The sequence below is a fragment of the Scleropages formosus genome, chromosome 10, assembly GCF_900964775.1.
Source record: "Scleropages formosus chromosome 10, fSclFor1.1, whole genome shotgun sequence".
NCBI classification, from domain to species: domain Eukaryota; kingdom Metazoa; phylum Chordata; class Actinopteri; order Osteoglossiformes; family Osteoglossidae; genus Scleropages; species Scleropages formosus.
Window position 1 is genome coordinate 19,597,480 of NC_041815.1, and position 22,562 is coordinate 19,620,041.

General features: G+C 45.6%; 3 protein-coding genes across 3 annotated transcripts; 1 reads left to right on the plus strand and 2 right to left on the minus strand.

Annotated features, from left to right (window-relative positions):
* Positions 1-1,105: 1,105 nt before the first annotated feature.
* Positions 1,106-4,960, plus strand: nfkbib (nuclear factor of kappa light polypeptide gene enhancer in B-cells inhibitor, beta). Its single transcript, XM_018742716.2, has 6 exons — positions 1,106-2,072; positions 2,270-2,387; positions 2,973-3,174; positions 3,276-3,364; positions 3,617-3,856; positions 3,992-4,960. Exons 1-6 carry the CDS (start codon positions 1,510-1,512, stop codon positions 4,034-4,036), a joined length of 1,257 nt encoding a protein of 418 aa, XP_018598232.2. The 5' UTR covers positions 1,106-1,509; the 3' UTR covers positions 4,037-4,960.
* A 1,328-nt stretch (positions 4,961-6,288) lies between these two features.
* Positions 6,289-13,765, minus strand: LOC108928620 (proteasome subunit alpha type-6-like). Its single transcript, XM_018742627.1, has 7 exons — positions 13,207-13,765; positions 12,423-12,517; positions 9,357-9,438; positions 8,316-8,471; positions 7,853-8,031; positions 7,134-7,228; positions 6,289-6,478 (listed from the first exon to the last, which is right to left on the minus strand). Exons 1-7 carry the CDS (start codon positions 13,280-13,282, stop codon positions 6,421-6,423), a joined length of 741 nt encoding a protein of 246 aa, XP_018598143.1. The 5' UTR covers positions 13,283-13,765; the 3' UTR covers positions 6,289-6,420.
* A 1,977-nt stretch (positions 13,766-15,742) lies between these two features.
* LOC108928635 (golgin subfamily A member 6-like protein 22) lies at positions 15,743-21,865 on the minus strand. The gene is made up of 7 exons (XM_018742660.2): positions 21,615-21,865; positions 19,754-19,782; positions 19,551-19,611; positions 19,384-19,452; positions 17,862-18,766; positions 17,543-17,657; positions 15,743-17,420 (listed from the first exon to the last, which is right to left on the minus strand). Exons 1-6 carry the CDS (start codon positions 21,661-21,663, stop codon positions 17,589-17,591), a joined length of 1,182 nt encoding a protein of 393 aa, XP_018598176.1. The 5' UTR covers positions 21,664-21,865; the 3' UTR covers positions 15,743-17,420; positions 17,543-17,588.
* Positions 21,866-22,562: the final 697 nt, after the last annotated feature.

Consider the following 22,562-nt stretch of genomic DNA (forward strand, 5'->3'; position numbering starts at 1 on the left):
CCGTCAAAGGCCAATGGCTGTTCGGGTCATTGAGATCTCTCCATCAGTGAAGCCCCCCCCCCACAAATCTCGCTTCCCAGGTCCTCACCGCTACAGGAACGCGTTATGAAAACCTAGACAAAGAGCATCTTGCCAGACCGAGTGGCGTGTGTCACATGCCACTCGGTCTGGCAAGATGCTCTTTGTCTAGATTTTCCGCTTCTTCCTCATATCATTGCATCATTCAAGAAATGAATGTGCTCATTTAGCAATACATTTAGAAGAAAAACATATATGGAACAATCAAGCATACCATTTCAGCAGGAGCTACTCGGGGTTAATTAGAGTGTACATTAATAATTAGTGTATTGCGCAACCCATCCAATAAGCCTTTGCTTGGTTAAAGAGGCTCCCACCAACATGTCACTAAAACCTTAAATACAACAATGAGACAAGCTGTATATTAAGAAAAACATTACACCAGGGAAGAAGAGCAAGACGAAGAGACCGCAGTCCGCGCACAATGAGAGCGCGGAGGACGCGCGCTCAATCGGCTTGGTGCAGCGCCCCCTGCTGTCCGTCCCACGAAAGTACAACACGACGTTTGCCTAACAGAGGCTCGTTTGTGGGCGAATTTCCAGCAAACACAAACGCCGCTTGGATTCTGTGCCAAACTGTCACACCACTCTAACACTACAACATTTCCGTGAAAGCGATGACCGTCATCTGTTCTTCATTGATGAACACCGCGAATGGAATTTCATTATCTGTTAAGCAACATCGTGACTGTTAGCGTAACTGTATAGTTGGGATTCCCCCATTCTGATCGCTGAGGCACCGCGCGTCACATGAGGATGACATACGTTTTCAACATTAACATATTGCAATTCTGTCTGTGCATATTAATAAAATATATGAAGCTAAAAACATATAATTATGTGTGTAGGTAAAACACATACGAACGTGTAATAGAGGAATATGTGGAAACAAACGGTGTAGTGCCAGACAATTCAATGTAACCTAGTTTACCTTTATATAAATAAACTCCGTGAGCGTAATATCAAGTCTTCGAACTCCATCGCGAACCTGTGGCAGGACCGGTGTCGGACTACAGAACCCGGAATGCTGCGCGAATGATCGCCAGTAAACTTCCGGTGTCGAAGGGATGGTGTGTTTTTAGCTCGCGGGGTGCTCGGGAATTTCCCAGGACTGCTTTTATACACCTTTGGTCAGTAAAACTGAAAATAAACGCGTTTCCGCCTCAATGGGGAGAGCTGGTGCTTCTCCGAGCAGCAAGATGAAAATCAAAGTCTATGTCCGCGGGAGCGCTTAGCTGTTCCGAGTGCCTCGCTCGCAGAAAATTCGGGGTTCTTCTTCTTTCTTCTTCTTTGCACCCTTAAAAGGGCACACAAACATCGCCAGCTCGCGTCCGCGGAGAACACTTGAGAGAGCCGCAGCCGTCGTTGTTCTCTCTTCTCCTCGGCCTCTTTTCTTGTGTACTGCATCATCATCATCATCATCATCATCCGGATGGAGGGCGTGCAACGGCAGCAGGGGGTCCACGCGCAGCCCGGGCGAGACGTCGGCGGCACGCAGCGCGCGCGGCCCCAGCTCGGAATCGGATGCGCGTTGTTGGAGAAGCAGCAGCAGCAGCAGCAGGAGGGCTGCTCCCGCGGAGTGGATGCGGCTCCCGCCGAGGACTGGTGCGACAGTGGCTTGGAGAGCTTCAACAGCGGGCCGCTGAGCGCGGACGGCCTCTTTCATACTAGCACGGAGGGTGGGGGTCCTGCGTGGAAGTCGAGCCCTGACCTGACTGACAGCTGTGCCGTGGTGGGTTCGAGCCCCCGCCTCGACGGACAGCAGCCCGCGGACTCCTCCTGCGTCTCTCTGGGGGGCGGCGAGCGCCTGGATTCGGCCCTCGGCCACTCCATAACGGACGAGATGCTGGGCTGCATCTCGCAGGGCATCGGCAGCATGCAGCTGAGCGAGGACCCCGAGGAGCGCGCTCCCGCGGAGGCGCAGGTGGAGACGACGACGTTCCCGACGCAGGAGATATTCAACACCCTGAGCTTCGTGTCGGAGGACGGGGACACGTGAGTTAAGCCAGGCCGACACGACAGATGCCATGGATGATGATGGAAAGCTCGCTAGACTGTGTGTTTTCTCTCAACTGGTTGCCTGCCTGGCTGGTTGAAAATCATGTCATTCTCACACACACTTCATCATCATGAACGCGCGCACATATCATATTCTCACTGTGTGATCTCTCTCTCTCCCCCCTCCCACCCAGAGCGCTCCACCTGGCCCTCATCCACGAACACTGGAGTTTAGTGCACAATCTGCTGGGGGTGATATCGCTGGACCGCAACTGGACCCCATACCTGGACATCCAGAACCATCTCGGCCAGGTGGGGCCTCTGTCTGTGTGTGTGTGTGTGTGTGTGTGTGTGCAGGTTTTTAACCAATAAGGCACCTTTTTTTATTTGCTGGCAAGTGTAATTTTTTTTTTTTTCCCCCCCATTTTTGTTCAACTTCATATTAGTCTTTTCAGGTGTATGATCTAAATGCACTTTGCGTAACACCTTGTCACCTTGGTGAATAAGGTGTGCGGACTGATAACGCTACGTAGAGTTCATTGGAAGTCGCTTTGGAGAAAAACCTCTGCTAAATAAATAAATGTAAGTGTAAATCTTGTGCGAGGTTTATTTTTAATAAGGGTGTGACTGCCACCCACCGTGGTGTGTGTGTGTGTGTGTGTGTGTGTGTGTGTGTGTGTGTGCGCGTGTCCGAATTTCTTGTGAAGGGTGAGACTGCAGCCCAGGGGCTGCGCTGACCCGAAGGTGCTTCCTCTATTTGTTTATTTTCTGGGTGTGATGCACAGCTTGTGTATTGGAGTTAACTCTTCTACATCATGTGGTCTTTTTCTTCCTTCTCCTGCTTTTCTGACCCCTCTCACTCCTGCTCGTTTCTCCTTTTCGACCCCCCTCCCCCAGACGGCACTCCACCTAGCTGTTATCGTGGACCAGTCGGAATGCGTGAGGGCTCTGCTGTACGGGGGCGCGAGTCCCGAGCTACAGGAGCGCGGGGGCAACACACCGCTGCACCTGGCTGTGCGTGAGGCCCGGGTGAACTGCGTGAGGGAGCTCGCCTCGGGCAGCCACCGCCCAGACCACCTGCGTGTCACTAACTACTCCGGTACAGACCACCACACTGCACTGGACTCACCGCTGCTGAACTCGCATCTTTCTTCTGTCCCAGCCTTCACTCGTCGCTGATTTTCCTCTTATCCCGCTTAGGGGTCAGTGCTCTTCACCTGGCCGTGCAGAAGGGCAATGAGAACGTTGTCCAAATGCTGCTGGATGCAGGTGCAGATGTCAACCAGAGGGTGAGTCGCTATGCATAGAGCTTACCGCTTACAAATATGCTGTGCCCCTCAGCAATGTGTTATGTTCACATGATACATTTTGCAGGCAGTTTGCAATAGTTTGTTTTTTGTTGCTGCAAATACACAGTGGCAAACATGTTTTACTGACATACGCGCAGGTGTAACGTGCTTTTAAATTCATTAAAAATGTGTGGGTGGTATAACAGAGGGTTCTTTGGGGCTGATGACACTGTCCTCTTCTTCCCCTTCTAGGACCTGAGTTCAGGTCGCTCCCCGCTTCACTGGGCCGTGGAGTCGCAGAGCCCGTGGGTGGTGAGACAGCTGCTACGGGCTGGTGCAGCTGTAGACCAGCCCTCATATGCGGGGCACTCGCCCCTCTACTGCGCCCTCCACCGGCCCAACAAGGATGTGCAGGCCCTGCTGCGCGAGGGAGGGGGCACTGACGTGCACAGCCTGGAGGATGATGATGAGGAGGACCTGGAGAGTGAAGAGGTAAGAAGCCAGTACAGATATGGGGAATGGGTGGTGGCCCTATATTTGTTGCCATGGTGCCTTTTGGGCACGTACCCTGACGGTGCTGGATCTTGTAATGGACATGAGATCCTGGTTTCATTGGTCTCTTCGCAGGAGGAGTTTGACGACTTGATCATCAATGGCCACCCAGTGCTGTAAACATCAGTAACGTTTCGGAGATTTGCAGCGTCTTTAAATTTACTGCTGGTCAATGCAGCCCTGCATGTGGTGTGGAGCTGCAGGTGTGTGTGTGTGTGTGTGTGTGTGTGTGTGTGTGTGTGTGTGTGTGTGTGTGTGTGTGTGTGTGTGTGTGTTTCTGCGTATAGTGAGTATGAGGAGCATTGACAATACTGTCTGGGTGTTGCAGCAGTTTTTGGAGTCTTCGTAACCATGCTCTCCAGAGGACTGTATCATGGTGCCTGGATGGGGAGGTTGGGAAGCCCCTGGTGGGACCTATTACTCGTTCATCATCCTAACGTCATCTTAATGGTGTTTTACTATGTACTACATTGTAATCAGATTGACAGTGGAATGTTGAGTGTTTGTGGTAAAGCCGAAGAGAGGGGGAGACTTCTCTCTATACCTGAGTGACCATGCTACCTGTGTACAAAAACCCTCTGCAAGACTTCAGAGCTCTTCACTAAGGGGCTCTCGTTTCGTAACGTCGGAATTATCTCGTCGAGCCACCTCACGTTGTGGGACTTTTTCTTTTACCTGCTGGAATTCAAAGAATGCAAAGTGTTTGCTCAAATTTTGTTGCATTTTTCAAGAATTAGTGGAGACAACTGTTAGTGTAAGTAAAGAATGTACAGAAAGGGGTAAAGGTACATTAAAGTGATGGAAACATTTGGTAAGGTTGGAGGACATATTAGTGAAATGCTGTACTCACACTTCAGTCATTGAATTGGATTACATACAATTCTTTGATTAAATAAATGCATAATTTAAAGAAATACTGTCTGCATATATGCGTTATTTTTTCGTATTATGGTAATCTAGAGGACAGCCCTTGTAATAGTGGGAGGCTGAACAGGTATTAAATGACTATATAAACATGAATTGCTTCTGTCATTTTCAACCCCCCCCCCCCCCCCCCCCCCCCCCCCCATATACTGAAGCTTTTTCATGAACAAAAAACAAATCAGTGATGTAAATAAATTATTAAAATGAGAAATGCTCTCTTCTGTCATTTTTGCACATTTCAGAGCAAATTTACTGCAGTATTAAATTGGAGTTGGTATTTTCATAGTATGAAATATAAGTTCATAATTATTCACAGTGCAATATCTTTTTCATTTGTGACTGCACATGTTTTAACCACTTGTCTAGCTGAGTATTGAGTGATACTGTAGTTGAAGTGTATGGCTCAGGTCCCTTTTTTTTTTTTTTTTTTTTTAAAAAAAAAAAAAAAAAATTGTACTTAGGGTTAGTTCTTTAAACACTACAGACATGCTTCCTGTCCAGGTTCTCTTTAGTGATTTAAATCACTGTATACAGTGGCTCTTTGTGTTATGGGTATGAATTTTTGAAGATGTGAAAATTTTCCATTTTAATTACATTTTTAATGTGTTTTCTAAAATGTACATATTTTGCAGAGTGAACGCAACCTGTACTTCTGCATTCAGCCATTAGTTGGTAGTAGATACCACAGGAAATGGTGTATGGGCCCTCAAATCATCTCACTTGCACAGTGGTTGCACTTTGTGTCCGGTGAGCAACAGCAAGACGTGGAACAAAGAATCGGTGTATGCAATGAATTGTCAAAAATCAGGATTGATTAGGGGATTGCAGAGGTGGCATTTTTTTGGTAATACTAGTTTCTTTCTGTTTCTTACAACTGAAATTTTTCTTGAATACAACTCATGAGTAAATTGAATGATATCTATATAATTAAAGTTTTATGGAATGTGGCAGAGGGGGGTGTGGTGGCGCAGTGGGTTTGACCGGGTCCTGCTCTTCGGTGGGTCTGGGGTTCGACTCCCGCTTGGGGTGCCTTGCTATGGACTGGCATCCCGTCCTGGGTGTGTCCCCTTCCCCTCCGGCCTTACGCCCTGTGTTGCTGGCTTAGGCTCTGGCTCCCCGCGACCCCGTATGGGACAAGCGATTATCAGAAGACGTGTGTGTGAGAATGTGACAGAGGTAAAAGTGACTTTGAATTTACAGACAAACTGAGTTATGAACAGACTCCTGGCCCCAGTCACATTTCTAAGGTGAGGAATCAGTGCATCTCATTACTCCAACCTGTGTTGTGAAATTTTTACTCTGCCTGCTTACACTGGTAGCTCTGGAGATCACCATAATATTGACATTGACCACGCCTAATACAAACAGGTTTTATGATCAAATATACTGCTTTATAAGAGTTTAACTGATTAAAATTCAAAACACGATACTATGAAATTCTCCTAAAATCGAAGCTTTATTGTGTGAAAATGGTACACGGACTAGACAGATCTGGAGGTCTCGATACTTTGAAGACGTCTCCCACAGAACCTGCGCTAGAGTCTGCAGGTTAGTGTGTGTGTGGTTTTGATGCTTTTCGTCTATTCCCGCTCGGCGATCGCCACCAAGTGCGTCTCAATCTCAGCCTCTGTGAGTGTCCTGCCAAAACAAATGGACATTTTTCAGGTCCAACTGTCCAGGTCTCCTTATGAGCTCCCCTCAGCAACAGGCCTCCTCCCACCTACAGCCACACACTCAAAGCACAGTACTTACGGAAGAGAGCATAAAATCAAGTCGAAAAATAAAAACATCAGACACACAGCATCGATCCATGGTGTGACACGATTTAGCGCACAAAGGTTGAGGAATGGTGTTGCTCTCACCCTCTGTGGCTCTTAGCTCCTGGGTTTAATTCAAGGGCTTATTTCCTGTATTGCAAAATGGTGAAAAATCTCATTTTCCCAAAATGCCAGTTTACTTGGATTGTTGTAAATGTGAGAAAATTAAGTCCCTTCTTGTTTGAACAAGAATAATGGCCTGAGATTAGTTTATTGAAGAAAAACGGGGTTTAGCTGGTAGACTATACAGTGACGCCCCTCATTCCATCCACACAGCCACACCTGTGACAGAATAAGCCCAGCAGGCCCCAGTTTACACCAGCAACCCAAACCCTTTCAATAAATAGGCTGGGTGCTCGACAGAAGAAAAGGTAGTTCAAGTAACTGGTTGTGTTGTTTCGCCGATGCTCACGGGCCTTTTGGTGCCGTTTCTACATGGTAAGAGTCTTACGGTGACCATCAGGTTTGCAGCCTACCTGAATTTAGGGTTTGCTGTGGTTACCACCCCCACCTCGAGCTCGCTGGGCTTGAAGTCCAGAGACAGGATGGAGGACAAGCAGCTGATCGCCAGCTAGGGAAAAATCCAAAGCGTGATGGACGTCTCATCCATGTGAGATACCCAGAGGTCAGCGGTGGCGGAAATCCACCAAGACAGATAAGTTCCATTCACAACAGTCATAAATGGAAAAATAAATCACCGTTACTTACTCATAACCGTGGTGCAGCCCTACAGTGGTGTGATAATGCTGACAGAAGACAAGTCAGACCTGCAGGTGTGCGTGCATGTTTCTGCATATTTACACAGCTGGATAATTTTACTGGAGCAATTTAGGGTAAGTACCTTGCTCAAGGGTACAGGCAGAGGTGAAATTCAAACCTGCAACCTCTCGGTCCAAAAGCAACAGCTTTAACCACTATGCTACCAGCTCTCATTACAACAGTGAACCTGTGGAGCTCCCTACAATGATTAACCCATTTATGCAGCTGCATAACTCTTACTAGAGCAATCTGAGTAAATACCTTGCTCAAGGGTACTATGTAATTCAAACCTTGTTCCACCGAGCGAAAGACAGCCCCTCTAACCACCGAGCCACCAGCTGCCCCAAACAAACAGAATCACTCCTGTTGATGGTCATTCTGCAGTTCCATGAGTCCAACAGCAAGTGGCGATGCGCATATTGAACTGCCGTGTTACCTCCACGGTCCGCTCGTATGTTAGTTCTGGTCTTTTCTTGAGCTTCTTCTCCAGGTAACTGTTGGCTTCCTGCTGCTTGGCGCCGACACCGGTGGCTCGGAACCCGCAGTAGTAGCCCGCTGGGTCACACTTGTACAGCACGGGGCCCAGCTGAGGATCTATGGCTATGAGGATCATACCTGGGGTGGGGAAGGACCAGCAACACAGATCAGCTCCTGTTCTTCGCTCACTGGAGTTAAAGGTGGCGCAGAGGTTAAGGACACACGCCTCCAAAGCCGAAGGCTGCCAGCCCTACCGCAGTACTCTTAGGGAGCGCATACGAATTAAGCACAGCACTGCCGCACCTGAGGCCTTCGGGTCTCGAGGCACTTTGCATAGAAGTCTCAAGTAGATCACATTACTGGTATTAATAAAAAAATGAAAGGCAGAAGCGACGCAGGGCCGTTACACAGCAGTCACTCACAGCAGCCCAGGGGCCTCATCTCTGCGTTCTGCGTGTACACCTGAGAGATGTCCGCTATACGCCGGCACAGCATGTCTGCTGTGATGTCATAGCCAAACTTATACTTCCACTCAGCAGCTTCTATCCGCGCCCGGTGCACCTGAGATCGGCCGTCCGCTGCGGGGGTTCAGGCAAGAGAGGGGAGGGAAGAGCAGTTAACTTGTGCGCAGTCACTGTTGTGTTTGTGCGCGCAGTATTTTAGATCTACCCACTGATATTTCACATTAAAGCAGTTTCTCTATGCCAGAAGGCCATTGTCTTGAGATTAATAATTTGAATTGCGTGCATCGGAGTCAACGCAAGTGTCCGATACGATCTGACAGACAGCAGCTTTACTCTTTAGTTATAATTCCATCTGTGGGCTCACAGCTTCGCAGAGGATGCAGGTTCCGCCCCCATGTAGGCGTCCAACTGCTTTTAGTATAATCCTGATTTGTTTTAAATAGGGTGGGAACATTAACTGTACTTGAAAACACTATAATAATTCAGCATTTTTGTTTCGGTCAATTTACATTCATTCATTTAGCTGACGCTGTTCTCCACAGCCACTTACGGTGTTAAGGTTACAATTATTGACCCATTTACACAGCTGGGTAATTTTACTGGAGCAATTTAGGGTTAAGTACCTTGCTCACGGGTACTACAGCCAGAGGTGAGATTCAAACCTGCCACCTTTGGGTCCAAAAGCAGCAGAGCTAACCCTAACCCTACTAAATACACAGTCACCGGGATCCGACACCTCCTTTCGTTGCTACACTTTTAAAGTAGATATTTCCTTCTGAATTATCCTGATGGAACTAATAGCGAGTTAAACATAAATACATTTTCTGACAATTTAAACTGGGAAAAACACTTAATAATGAATTACTGCTCCAGAAACTGGTTTGCGGCTGTATTTCGGAATGGATGTACACATCACGAAGGAGGATCGCAGTTACTCTCGGCTGGTTAGGACATGTCTGAGACAGCAGGGAGCACCTGGGGTGGGAAGGTTATTCTCACCATTATGGCCAGTCATGACGCAACCGATGCGTTGGGTCAGTGGAAACATGTTGGTCAACGTGGAAGCATCAAGCAGCTTGTCCTGCGTGAACAAACAGGGTGAAACAGCAGGGAACAAGAAGAATAAGTGAGCCCATGGCTGAGAGGTCTCTGTCCAGAGGAGTCTTGTCTTACCTGGACCAGTGTGACCACTCCTGTTCTGATATTCACCATTTTATCAAAGGCAGGTTAAAAAACCCAAACTACTATAGTAAATATGATTCTTGTCTTAACAACATCTGCAGAGTAACTTCAGGGATCTGGGCAATCACAGAACATCATAGATATTACTTTAGATTTTAATCCAGGGCATCAGCTCCTTGCCTGTAAATGCTGGTTTTCGTTCAAATCCATTCCACTGTTTTACGTGGTCCGTCATCGGTCTCCTGTTACACATATCTCCGTTAAAAAAAAAAAAAAAAGTTTTTTTTTTTTGTCTGTGGATTAGATCGTCACTGCGAATACAATCGAAGAAATTCGGCGCTTATTCATTTCACACTAAAGATCAGAAAACATCGAGGAGTTATTTAAAACAAGCGCACAAAAAGGGAGGCGAAACCGCCTATCTATGCTGCTGAGATTTTATACTGCAGTGAAAGACAAATTCACCTCATCCTGGTATGTTGGCTTGGAAAAACTAATGAAAAAACACTGAGCCCTCAGTGTACGTGTGCTTCGGGAGACTTGGACTGCACATATCATTTAGTGAACAGCTTTAACGATAAATGAATATTGAGATCGATTTTGAAAAAGTGTGCTTTCATGTGGAGTCTGGCAGGAGCAGGGTTGAAAGCCCTTCACGCAGCATGTAAAAATATAACTCCTAAAATAGTACACCAACTAGTTTGTATTCGCATGAAAGGACAATCCTGCAAAAACTGTTACAATACAAATGTAATTGATTATTAAACCGGTGACTTTTTCAAACTACACTATTGTTTTCTGGAAAAATCATGAGCTGAACGGGGAATTCTGTTTTATTTTTCAGCATATTGAAAATAACAAGGGCATTGTCATTGCACAGCAGCGCAGTCCTTGATGAAGATCTAATGAAACGATGACTCACGCAGGTACTCGTCTAAAAGCATTTCAGTCCGAAGGGGGATGATATTAGACTTGATTAACGGAGGAGGTTGAAGAAAATGTTCCACCTGCAGAAATTATGTCTGACACATTGGTTTTCATTTCATCAAGACTTATCAAATTAATTATATGCCTCACTTATCTCATTTGTTCATAAGCTAGATCTTCAGCTCAAATTAAAAAACTGGAACAATAGGAGCAAAATATTTACAAAACTGCCTTTGACTGCCTCGTGTTATGAAACGTAACCTTTATGCAACTACTCGTGTGATGAACGTCGCTTCATGTGGCGAAAGAAACAAAATAACTGTACTTAAGAATCACACGTCTGCCACCGTGTCTCTCTTCATCCTAATGTAATGCACGCATTGTATTTTCTATGAGATGTGCATCGCTTTGGAGAAAAGCATCTGCTAAATGAATAAATGTAATGTTTGACATAATAGTCTGCTTAAAACAACACAGCGATATCACATTTATTCAACACTTTCCTCCAAAATCAATCTGCCTACTATTGGTTACCCATTTGTACAGTTGGGTAATTTGAAGGTCATTAGCTGACTCAAGGTGGGATTTGAACTTATGACCTTTGGGTCCAAAGGTAGTAGCACTAACCACTATGCTACCAGCAATCCCAGATGTTGTGACAGAAGCATAAGATGGGATAAGAAAAAAGTTTTATGCGGTAACCTTGAGGAAGCACTAAGAAAGACAAAGTGCTGAATCTGATGTAAATTACACCCACGGACAAGTTGTGACAACAGAAAGGCTTCGTATTGCCAGCACAAGAGAGCGTGTCGCAAAGCTTGGGGTTTTGAATTAGGTGCCACTCTGTATTGCCTCCTTGGCTCTGTTTCAGCATCATTTCTCCTTTTCCAAACTCATTTTACACACTATGTATTATTACTTCTGCGTTATCAAAATGGTTCAGTGGTAAGCTTTTTTAACTCTCTTCTCATTTGTACCTCCAAAATCCAAGTGATTTTTGTTTTTTATGGGAAGACTGGGTTTAGTTAATCAGTATAATAATGTAGCGACCGTGTGCAGATCCCACGGCTCACTCAGAGAACGACTAAAAATGCGTTATGCAGGTGGCACGGCGTGTAGTGCTGCTATCTCCCAGTGCCTGGGTGGTGCAAGAGGACATGGGTTTGACCCCTGTGCAGCCTGTATGGAGTTTGCATGTTCTCCCTGTGTCTGTGTGGGTATCCTCTGGGTGCTCTGGTTTCCTCCCACAGTCCAAAGACACACTGATCAGGTTCCCCCATAGTGTGTGAGTGACAGGGAGAGTGTGTTCCACTGATGTATGGATGAGTCACCCAGTGTAAGTAGTGTATCTAGAAGTGGAAGCCTTCGGGTGCTCTGGTTTCCTCCCACACTCCAAAGACATGCTGTTCAGGTTCACCCATAGTGTGTGAGTGACAGAGAGAGTGTGTTCCACTGATGTATGGATGAGTGACCCAGTGTAAGTAGTGTATCTAGCAGTGAAAGTCACCACGGTGAATAAGGTGTGTGGGCTCATAACACTACATTAGAGTTCATTGGAAGTTGCTTTGGAGAAAAGTGTCTGCTAAATGAATGTACTGTATGATTTAGATGGGGTGTATCTTGGAGAAGTGGTCAAATATCACGATTACAGCTTTAGGTTAGTGGAATTCAGTGATATGTTAGGAAATACTAAAAACATGTTGTTAGACACAATTGTTCTTAGCTTTTACACTGGTTGGTAATGTTCAGGATTTTTGTTGACACATATGACTTGGTGGACAGTTTTGCCAAAAATATTGTATTCATGTTTCAGATTTTCTGAAAATATTTTCTCTAGCAATTCGGGTTTAACACTTTCAGGTTAAGCTAAAAATGCAACCCCAGTTCTCCAGGGTCTGAACCTGCAACCGTTCAGTCAGTGTGTTAATGCGTCAGTTCAAAATGCACTGCTCCTACCGGGATTTTCTTCTGCGTGATGACCACCGCGCAGTCCGTCCCCCGGACCCCGACCGATGTCAGACCGCTCTGGGCAATGGCTTTGAAGGCATACTCTACGAGAGATCACCGAGTCAGTTCAACTGGCCAAACGTGAAAAGCTTGAATAAAACAAAACACGTTAAATCATAAACCCAGGTCTTGCAGGAACACAATCCTGCTTTTTTTTTTAGAAAATACTGTTTAATGACCCTGATTTACTTTTAATACAGCAACTGAAGGTGAACTGCTATCCAAAAATAAGTGTTTCAATAAAGCCATTAAGAGTTGAGGTAAACCAGATCCTGGGCTTTCAGGGACCACAGTTGATCACATTCATACTATAGACTGACAGCATATATGACTTACGCAACACACTGCATGCGCGATATAACTTTACTTGAGACTTTCACGTCTGCAGGTATGTCTCCTTCTCTCAATGTAATGCATAAATCGTACCTTTGCCGAGATGTACGTCGCTTTGGGCAAAAGCGTCCACTAAATGAATAAATGTAAATATAAGAGTTCTTCAATAATATACACATATCATACATATCCCCGCTCCTTTCGGCCCGGCCATTCACACTGTGGTAAAGGGCTTCTATCGGTGTTGGGTTTCCATCCTTACAGGTGACACAGTAGTGGAAAAGAAGAAACTGACAGTCTCCATGGAACAAGGTTGGTGTGAGTGCGCAGCCATCTAACCAAGTGTTCTCTGGCAGAAGAGAAGAGAAGAGAAGCAGTGGTGCTCAAGTCAAGGCCTTACCGACTTGATAGAGGCGGCCTTCTGGGGAGAAGATGGTGATGTGTCGATCAAAGCCAGCATTGGAGCCCCGGGACATGTCTCATATATGAGCATAAGAAATAGCAACACAGCTGCACGGATGGGCACGACTTCGCCGACACAAACCGCCGTTCGGCTCCACTACGACGACGTCTTCCCGAACTCGAGCTTTCGAGCGACGCGACTCGACTGTCGACGCTGAGGCTACAGAGTCAGCAGCTCCTCCGCGCTTCTTTCTTCTCCTTTCACTTTCTCTTTGCCTGCCATGATCGTCATGATTCATGGTGGTGGTGGTGCAGCACCGAGGAAGTCAAGGCGCACACGAACACACACTCGCACTGAGTCACTCTCTCTCTCACACACACACACACACATTCATATTAAAACGTAAATCACGAATTGCGGTTTATCATTAGGAATCTGACAGCACGTCACGTGTTGCCGTATTGAAAAGTTTGCGTGTTCTTCAGGTATTCGTTAAAATGGATTACGCGGCTAGACTCAATGTACTTGACTTTCTGCTGGACTCTGTGTGTGTGTGTGTGTGAGGGAGGGAGGGAGAGAGAGTGATTTCCTTGCGATCGACCGGCATCCTGGTGTACCGTACCGTACATACGTACGCGGATGCGCGGCAAAACTGATGATGGGCTCCGGACCACCGCGACCCAGCACTGGACTGGACGCGTCTGCTAAATGAAAAAAGTAAATGTATATCATACTTTCTGTTCAGAATGACTCTGGTGCAACTTTGTCACGGTGACAGGTCCATGTCTCCGGTAAATGCTTACCTGAAGGTGGTAAACCCCCATGAACACTTTGTTTACATTTTAAAATCACATAAAAAAAAACACTTGTCTCATAAAAACGTGTAGGTGTTCAGGTTCACCCATAGTGCGTAAGTTATGGAGAGAGTGTGTTCCACTGATGTATGGATGAGTGACCCAGTGTATCTAGCAGTGTAAATTGCTACTGGTTATAGCCTACAAAGTTGTCCTGGTTATTGTCTACAAATGCATCAGTAGAACTGCTCCCAGCTATTTACAGGACTGGATCAACCGCTACACCCCAACCAGACTGCTACGCTCTTCCACATCTGCCCGCTTGGTGGTCCCGCGCACAAAAGGTAAAGCACAAAGGTTCTCGGTTCTGGCTCAGTGGTGGTGGAACGACCTCCCCCTGTCACTCAGAACTGCTGAATCTCTGTCCACATTTAAAAAGGGTCTGAAAACTCACCTCTTCCAGACTCACTTCGCCCATCATCTCTTAAGTTCATGTGAAGTGTAAATGCTCAGAAACCATAACTTTATGATCATGCTCGGATAAGCCTTTACAGAGCTACTCCTGTAATGCAATGTAAATTTTTATATATATCTCAAAAAAAAAAATTGGTAGGAAGGTGGTCAGGAATGGTCAGTGTTCTGAATTTTATGCAGCTACTTGTGTGATGAACATTGGTGCATACGGTGGAAAGAAACTATACTTAAGTATCACACGTCTGCAGCTATGCCTCTTGCTCCTAATGTAATGCACACATTGTATTTTCTACGAGATGTGCGGCGCTTTGAAGAAAAGCGTCTGGTAAATGAATAAATGTAAATGTAAGTCACCTTGGTGAATGAAGGTGTGGGCTGATAAAACTACAGTACATAGTGTTCATTGGAAGTAGCTTTAGAGAAAAGTGTCTGCTAAATGAATAAATGTGTCCATGCGCCCCAGCACATACTGTTCCACTCTTACTGTATGACGGAGAAGATCCGAACGTACAATATATATGTGTATACTGTGCTACTTGCAATTATTTAGCCATTTATGCACCAGGGTATTTTTAACGGTGCAGTTCAGTGTAAGTATTTTGCTCAAGGGAATTACAGTGGGAGGTGTGATTCTAACCCGAGTCCTTCTACTACCTGCTACATTGATGTTAAAATCCACATGTTAAAAAAATTCAGCTGAAAAATAAACATTTAAAAGCAAAAATATATTGTTTTGAATAAGCAAAAAACATGAGCGTATCTCCAGGGCTGAATACACACACACACACACATTTTCAGAACCGCTTGTCCCATACGGGGTCACGGGGAACCGGAGCCTACCCGGGAACACAGGGGCGTTGAACCCCAGACCTACCGGACAGCAGGACTGTGGTCCAACCCACTGCGCCACCGCACCCCCCCAGGGCTGAATAAATACTTTATATTGCAACATTTTACGCAGTCAGATTACTTTTAGGGGGCGCAGGTGGCGCAGTGGGTTGGACCGGGTCCTGCTCTCCGGTGGGTCTGGGGTTCGAGTCCTGCTTGGGGTGCCTTGCGGCGGACTGGCGTCCCGTCCTGGGTGTGTCCCCTCCCCCTCCGGCCTTACGCCCTGTGTTGCCGGGTAGGCTCCGGTTCCCCGCAACCCCATATGGGACAAGCGGTTCAGAAAGTGAAAGATTACTTTTAAAGCCTTTGGTATGGCACGTAACACATACAGATTCTTTGATTAATTAATACAGAAAACTCTTCTTTTTCCGGTTCTAAAAGTGTGGAGATTGATTTTTAAGAAAAGAGACCTTTTCAAAATAGAAATTGTGTGCTTTTATTGATTGACAAGTCGTGAAGCATTACACACAGAGCAGGCACAAAAACAGAATTTCATTTCCAGCCAGTGCAATGGTCAACTCCCGCTTTTCACTGTCACACCTCACTAATGCTCCTTGAACATCTGGCTTTGACCATACACCCCTCAGCTGAAATATTCAACTGGTTGAAATATTCATATTCTAATAAGACCTCATACATTTGTATTTTTTAATATAGCAAGTGCTCAGAAATGTGAAGGTGAGACCAGGTTAGAGAGAAAGATTGTATTGTGAAACCTGGAACCACTGTATATCCATAAATATATATAACGTATAAACATACCGCGTTTTTTTATTTTCTTGTCTAAATATAGCATTATTACATATTATACTCTAGGCATTGTATTTTAGTGATTTAACCAAAACAGAAATATAGTAAAATATATTTATAATGGACCGTGTATATTTGAACACGGGGAATGGCAAGATGTGGCCGTATCCAAACTGTCCACAGGGGGCGCTGTTTCGCAGCGTCGCTATTTCTCGCTCCAAAATGGTCGCCCAATTTACAAGTCGTACCGCACGCGCGTTCAGTATCCTATTGCATCCCTTCACTAAAGCACTGTCGTAAACAGAAATCAAATTCACCGAAGCTGAATAATTATTAGAAAACACGTCCTCCCTTCTCACGACGATGCGAAAATGTCAATTCTAGAGAGAAAATAGAAACCAATGGCTGTGTTTTTTCCTGTTGCGCCCTTGGGCCTTGGCATGTGTTGCTGGTAGTAGAAATCAAACAGTGCAAAGCTGAGAAATAAATGACGACTTCCCAGGGAATTTAACAGCAATCTCAGCGTAACTCTTTGACAGTACATTTGATTCAAATGCCAGCGACCGTAGTGTAAACGCCGCGCTCGGTGAGGCCGTTCTGGCAACGTATTCCCCTGCTCACCTGTTCCCAGGTACATTCCCTGTTCTTAGTAACAGTCTCAGTAACAGTGCTTGAGCCAAAGACAATCCACATGCTATTCTATTCTGTTTCTGCACACAATACAATAACAGTCATTATAATAACAGTCACAATTATATTGAGTCACAAGTATATTGCAAGGAGAACGATTTTTTTTTTTCTGTGAACCTTCGTTACACATAGTTTAAAAAGATATATAGATATGCATTTACAATCACAGAGGAAAAAGTAACAGGCGTTTTGATTTCGATTATTCCCTTTCTCTGCCTAAAGACCTGCATCGGAAGCTGTGCTTCTCAAATTGCTGACCAAAATGAGTGAAGTGATGATTCATGTCGCAGTCACCATTTTTTCAGACAGTATGCGGAATAGACTATGTGTGTAATTTCATGTTAAAAGGACTAAGAAATCAGGATATATGCAAAATAATCACGTTTTGCTGTTATTACTTTAACCCAACTCCTAGGATGGGACAGAATGGAAGAGAAACATCTTGATTACTATATAATCTTTGTTGATACCAAAGAGAAACAACTTATCAACAGCATGCATTAAATACGTGGCCTCATTAGTATATCTGTTTCTGACGGAAAGAATATGTGTGTGCGTGTGTGTTCATTCGTGTAGGCAGTTGAACTATATAGCGGCGGAGGCTCCACCTTCCATCTTCAAGGTCCACATTGCAGCAGGTTAGGGTCAAAGAGAATTAATCAGTTACGTAACTAAGGCTGAGAAGGAACGGAAACCGTGGAGAACCTGGCTCCTGCAGAAGAGTCGAAAGCTCTTACCGTCTTACATCCCCGTGCGCAGCAGCTGGAGTCGAGCCGAGGAGGCTCAGCCCCTGCGTAACTCCCGCAGCTCCGCGGCTACTCTGCGCAGCTCCGCCTCGATCTCCAAAAGATCCTGTGACAGACAACGTGAGTCAGTCCTCAAACACACGCCTCCACAGGGGACTGCCGGCAGAGCGGAACTGCACAACACGCTCGGTGATCTCTGAGAATGCAGAAAGCCTCCCCCTCAATCATACGGTAATGGGAAGCATTAGTTCCTCCGCAACACACCAACGGCAGTCGGATGGCACCGCGACGAAAAGTTTATATTGCTCACCTCCCCGTGGTCTTTCTCATGTTCTTCCTCTTCTTCCTCCTCATGTTGTCTTTTCTTATCTTCCTCTGCTCTGTGACTCATGTACCTCTCCCTCCCAAACTGCCATGTTGCTTCATCACTTGCTTTCTCCATCACTCTCTTCTGCTGCGGGTCTCTCTCCTCCATCTCTCTCTCTCTGTCCCTTTCTCGCTCAAGCTCTTTCATCCTTTCCCCTTCCCGTTCCCTTTCTCTTTCCCTTTCCCGTTCCCTTTCCCGTTCACGCTTCTTTTCCAGCTCCTCAATTTCCCTCTCCTTCTCCTTGATGTGTTCTTTCTCCCTCTCCTCCAGCTCTCTCTCCTCTTCCTCTTTAATGTGCTTCACTTTCCTCAGCAACTCCTCAAGCTCCTCTTCCTTTCCTTTCTCCTTCGTCCTCTTTTTTTCCTCCTCACTCCTCATCTTCTCTAACTCATCCAGCAGCTTCTCTCGCTCTCTGACACTCTTTTTCTTATTCCCTCTCTTCTCTTCCTCCCTCAGGATCTCCTCCATCTCGCTCTCCTTTTCAGGCTCATGTCTTTTCCTTTTCCTGTCTTCCTCTGACTCTTCCCACTCTTCACTTCGCTTCTCATCTTCTCTCTTTTTCTCCTCTTCCTCCTTGAGAAGCTCTTTTAGCTCCCGTTCCCTCTCTTCCTCATCCCCCCTCTTCCTCACCTCTACGCCTGACCCGTCCTTCACTTCCACCTCCTTCTCCTTCTCCTTCATCTTCTCGTCCTTGCCCTCCTTTTCCTTTTCCTCATCTGTCACCTCAGCCTTGATATACAAAGTCTGATCATGCTCCCTATCTTCCTCTGCCCCTTTGCTCTCTTCATCCATCATGTGTTTCTCATACTCCTGCTTCTCCTTCTCATATTGCTTCTGCTTTTCCTTTTCTATAACCAGGAAAAATAAAGTGACAGCTTTTACTTCACAGTAGGATTTACATTGATTTGTTCAGTCGACACTTTTCTCCAACACTGCTTCCATTGCTTAGCTACTAATGATCATTTACTCATTTATAGAGCAGGTTAGTATTACAGACGGGTAATATTGCAATATACTTCAGTAATATGAATTATTCATAATGTCAACCACAGCCTACAGACCTGAATGTAAAATCCCATAGAATATTCTCACATTAATATCATGGCTTCGATATCAGTGTTTTTTGCATGTAAGTTTCAGTATTTTTTTAAATGTAAGGCGAGAAATCAGTTGAGCTGCAATGCATATCAGCCTTGATCATGGAGAGCTATGATTACACAGGTTTTATGTGATATTCTACATAACCTATTCTGCCGACCAGAGCCATTTATGTATCGATTGCTGTCAGTATCCAGCACATAGGCAAAGAACATTAGTAATTTTGGTGTTGCTGCCAAATAATTAACAATACAACTAATTATTTTTCAGTCCAGCCCTCAAGAACCAACAACAAGCTGTACTTTTAGAGAAATGTTATGACAATAGTGCTACAGCACGTACAGTGAAGTGCTACTATCGTACCGACCTTTGTCTGCAAGCTCCTGCAGCTCTCTCAGCAGCCCCTGGTGTATCTCTGCAGCTCCCAGTGCGTCACCTGGCCCAATACAACTCATTACCACCTCTTAGCACAGGCATCAACAAATGAACAGCAGAGTTATGGGAGCATCACTTTTTTAGGATGTGCCATATCACCTGGCTGCAGTTTACAGGTGCTGGACAGCTCATTGCGCACGTCCGAGGCACAATCGGTCTCCTGTGAACACAAAACAAATGCACACAAGCAATGTAACACCTCGCATCATGTCCCATTAAAAGATACACGGTGCATTATGGATGTACAATGAATGTGCGGAGACATCCATGCAGAGAGTGTAAAACGCTGTCCTGAGGCTTACCTTTGCATCCTTCACTGGCACAGACCCCACTGAAACAGAAAGAGATGTGGTAAAGCTCATTACACCAAGCCTAATATGAATGCCTGGACAATAACCAGAGAACACGATTGCAGATTTCCACGCGTAAACTGCTCCCAGTTAAATAAAAGTGCCTGCTAATTAAAACGAGCTTGATTATTTCATATCAGCCACAAGTCAAAGTAGTTTAAAATCTCTCCCTATGGGCGTCACGGAACTGCTGTAGATTTAGTTAGGACGGCTTGTTCAGGATAACGCCGGTTACCAGTAAACAGTTAGAGTCTGTGAAAGAAGTCTGTTTCGGTACAAAACATGGGAGTGTGCAATGCTTTGCGCTGAGTTGGTGTGTTCTTTCTAAACCCGCTGTCCCCGTTTATTGGTTTTGAGGTTCATGCAACTGGAACCATGTGTTCCTCCCACCTGCGGAGGCAAATATGGCCCGAGTCCTAGGAGGCTGTCTGCTGTTGTACTGTTTAAACGCTTAACCTGAATTTTCTTCATACCTACAGGCGTAAAACTGTGCAGCTGTTGCTCTTTGCAAAAGCTTCTGTGAGATGATGACAATGATGATGACAATATTTCACATGTTCACTGCATTTGTATCCGTTCGTTCATGCTGCTCACTGCTAGTGCATTCATATTGCTTAAAAATGCACACTAAGAATGTGTATTGATAATGTTTTTGTTTGATGGAGAAACTATGTCATTTGTACATGCAGTTGTCCAGGGCAATATATTTTACCTTGCTGATTGCTTTCTCATATATTTTTAATCATGGGTGTGTGTTGCAAGTAAGAATGATTCGCAGCATTATTATTATTATTATTATTATTATTATTATTATTTAGTTGACGCACTTGTCCAAGTCGAATTACAATCACAATGGAATGTTTTGTGCAAAAAAAAAAAAAAAAAAATGCGCTTATTGTGCAAAAATCTTTACATATTTTATAACGGTTAGAATTGTTATAAGGGCTGTTTTTCGAATGTCAGCCCGTCAACTTTGCACACGAAATTAATGTGTCATTAATAGGGCGTCCGTAGCGACATGTGCGCCGCGATCACCTGCGCCGAGACGCGCTAAATCCAGATTATGCGCCAAGTGTCCGCCAGTAAACATGTCAGTCAGCGCGTAAAGAAAAAACAAAAGATGCATTTGATGATTTGACACACGACGAAGCACACTGACTGAGCTGCATCGGACGATTGGTGTGACATGATGATACACACCAGAGCCAGGTGTTACTCTCTGATCTATGTTTATGTAACAGTTACATAAGCGGCTCATCCTCGTCCCCCGACGCACCATTTTTTTTTTTTTTTCACTTTTCCACAACCACTCGTGTTTCCCCCGCGCTCTTACCCACTGCCACCGGTGGACCAGCCGGCAGTAAGTGCACAATCGAACTGTCTCCATATCAATCATGCTGCTATCCCTCCTTTGCACGTTTTAATGCAATCATCACATCTGCGACCTTCAGCTACACCTCCCATCCAGCATCCTTCCCCGCGTAACGGACGAAATTCCTCCCCCCCCGATTTACGAACACCACGGAATCATTCTGGGTTTTAAAAAGACACTTTTGAACGAGAGAAGCTGAATATAACAACACCACAGCTTTCAGTCAGCCGCAATAGCCTGCGATGCCTGCGCACGACTAGACAGACAGAGTGCGAGAGCGATGTGTCAGGACAGGAACAGTACACACACACACACGTACACACACACGTACACACACTCTGACAGTCTCAGCCACATCAGAAAGAAATGTTGTAGAAATGAAAATGGATAAGAAGAAATAGTCTGCGGTCACATAAAGGCTACTATTATTCTCCAGCTCACCTGCACCGAGGACAAACAGTACGATCATGGTAAAAGCTGACACGGTCATTGTGCAGATCGCCGCTCGGGACAGACCGGGTCCCGCGGGGGGGGTCGGTAAAAACCGGCTCGGCTGTCAATTTGCGGGCGCGCTCCCGCGGCGTGCGCACGACTCGGAGGCAGCGCGTTCACGGGGCTCTTCGTCCTGCAGACTCCGCTCGATGTGGCGCACGCGGCGCGGTGCGGAGCGAAGGACTGGAGCGGTCACGCGTCCTCCGCGGGGCGTGACGTCAGCGAGGCGGTTCGGTTCAAAGCCGGAATTTTCCAGGACCTCCTCCACGTGTCCAGCAGTCGGAGGCTGTTTCCATGACAGCGGCATCCTTCGCGCCACTGTGGCCTGAATGTTGAGCGTCCCCTCCAGCACTCATTTTCACTCACGTGCTGTGTTACTCTGGCACAATATCACAAACACCACTGTTACGGTCAAATTTACATTTATTTACTCGGTAGTGTTATCAGCCCACACGCCTTACTCAGATCAACTGTATTTCATAATACTCATACATACCTTTACATCTTACATCTGTTTCCTAGAAGATATATCTTGAAAAAGAAGGAAGTTTTTTTCATGATTCCCACTAAATGTTACCAGATTAATGGTGCAATATCAGTTTAATGTGTTATGTAATCTGTCATAGTCATTCACATATATGTACTTCCAATACTTCTTTTGTCATCTGGTAAAATTAACAAAAAAGTCATCATTGTGCAGTGAGAAGGAGACGATGCTGTGTCAGAGAAAAGGCCCCCCCACCTGTGTGGCGCTTTGAGCCATGTATAGCATGTTGTGCACGTAGATCTACATATGCAGCACTGCACTGGAATAGTAATCACAGGGGTTATGAGTACCTCTGAGCACAGTTCCCCCAGTAGGCGCAATAGCACACGGTGTCCTTTTCTTCTGTCCAC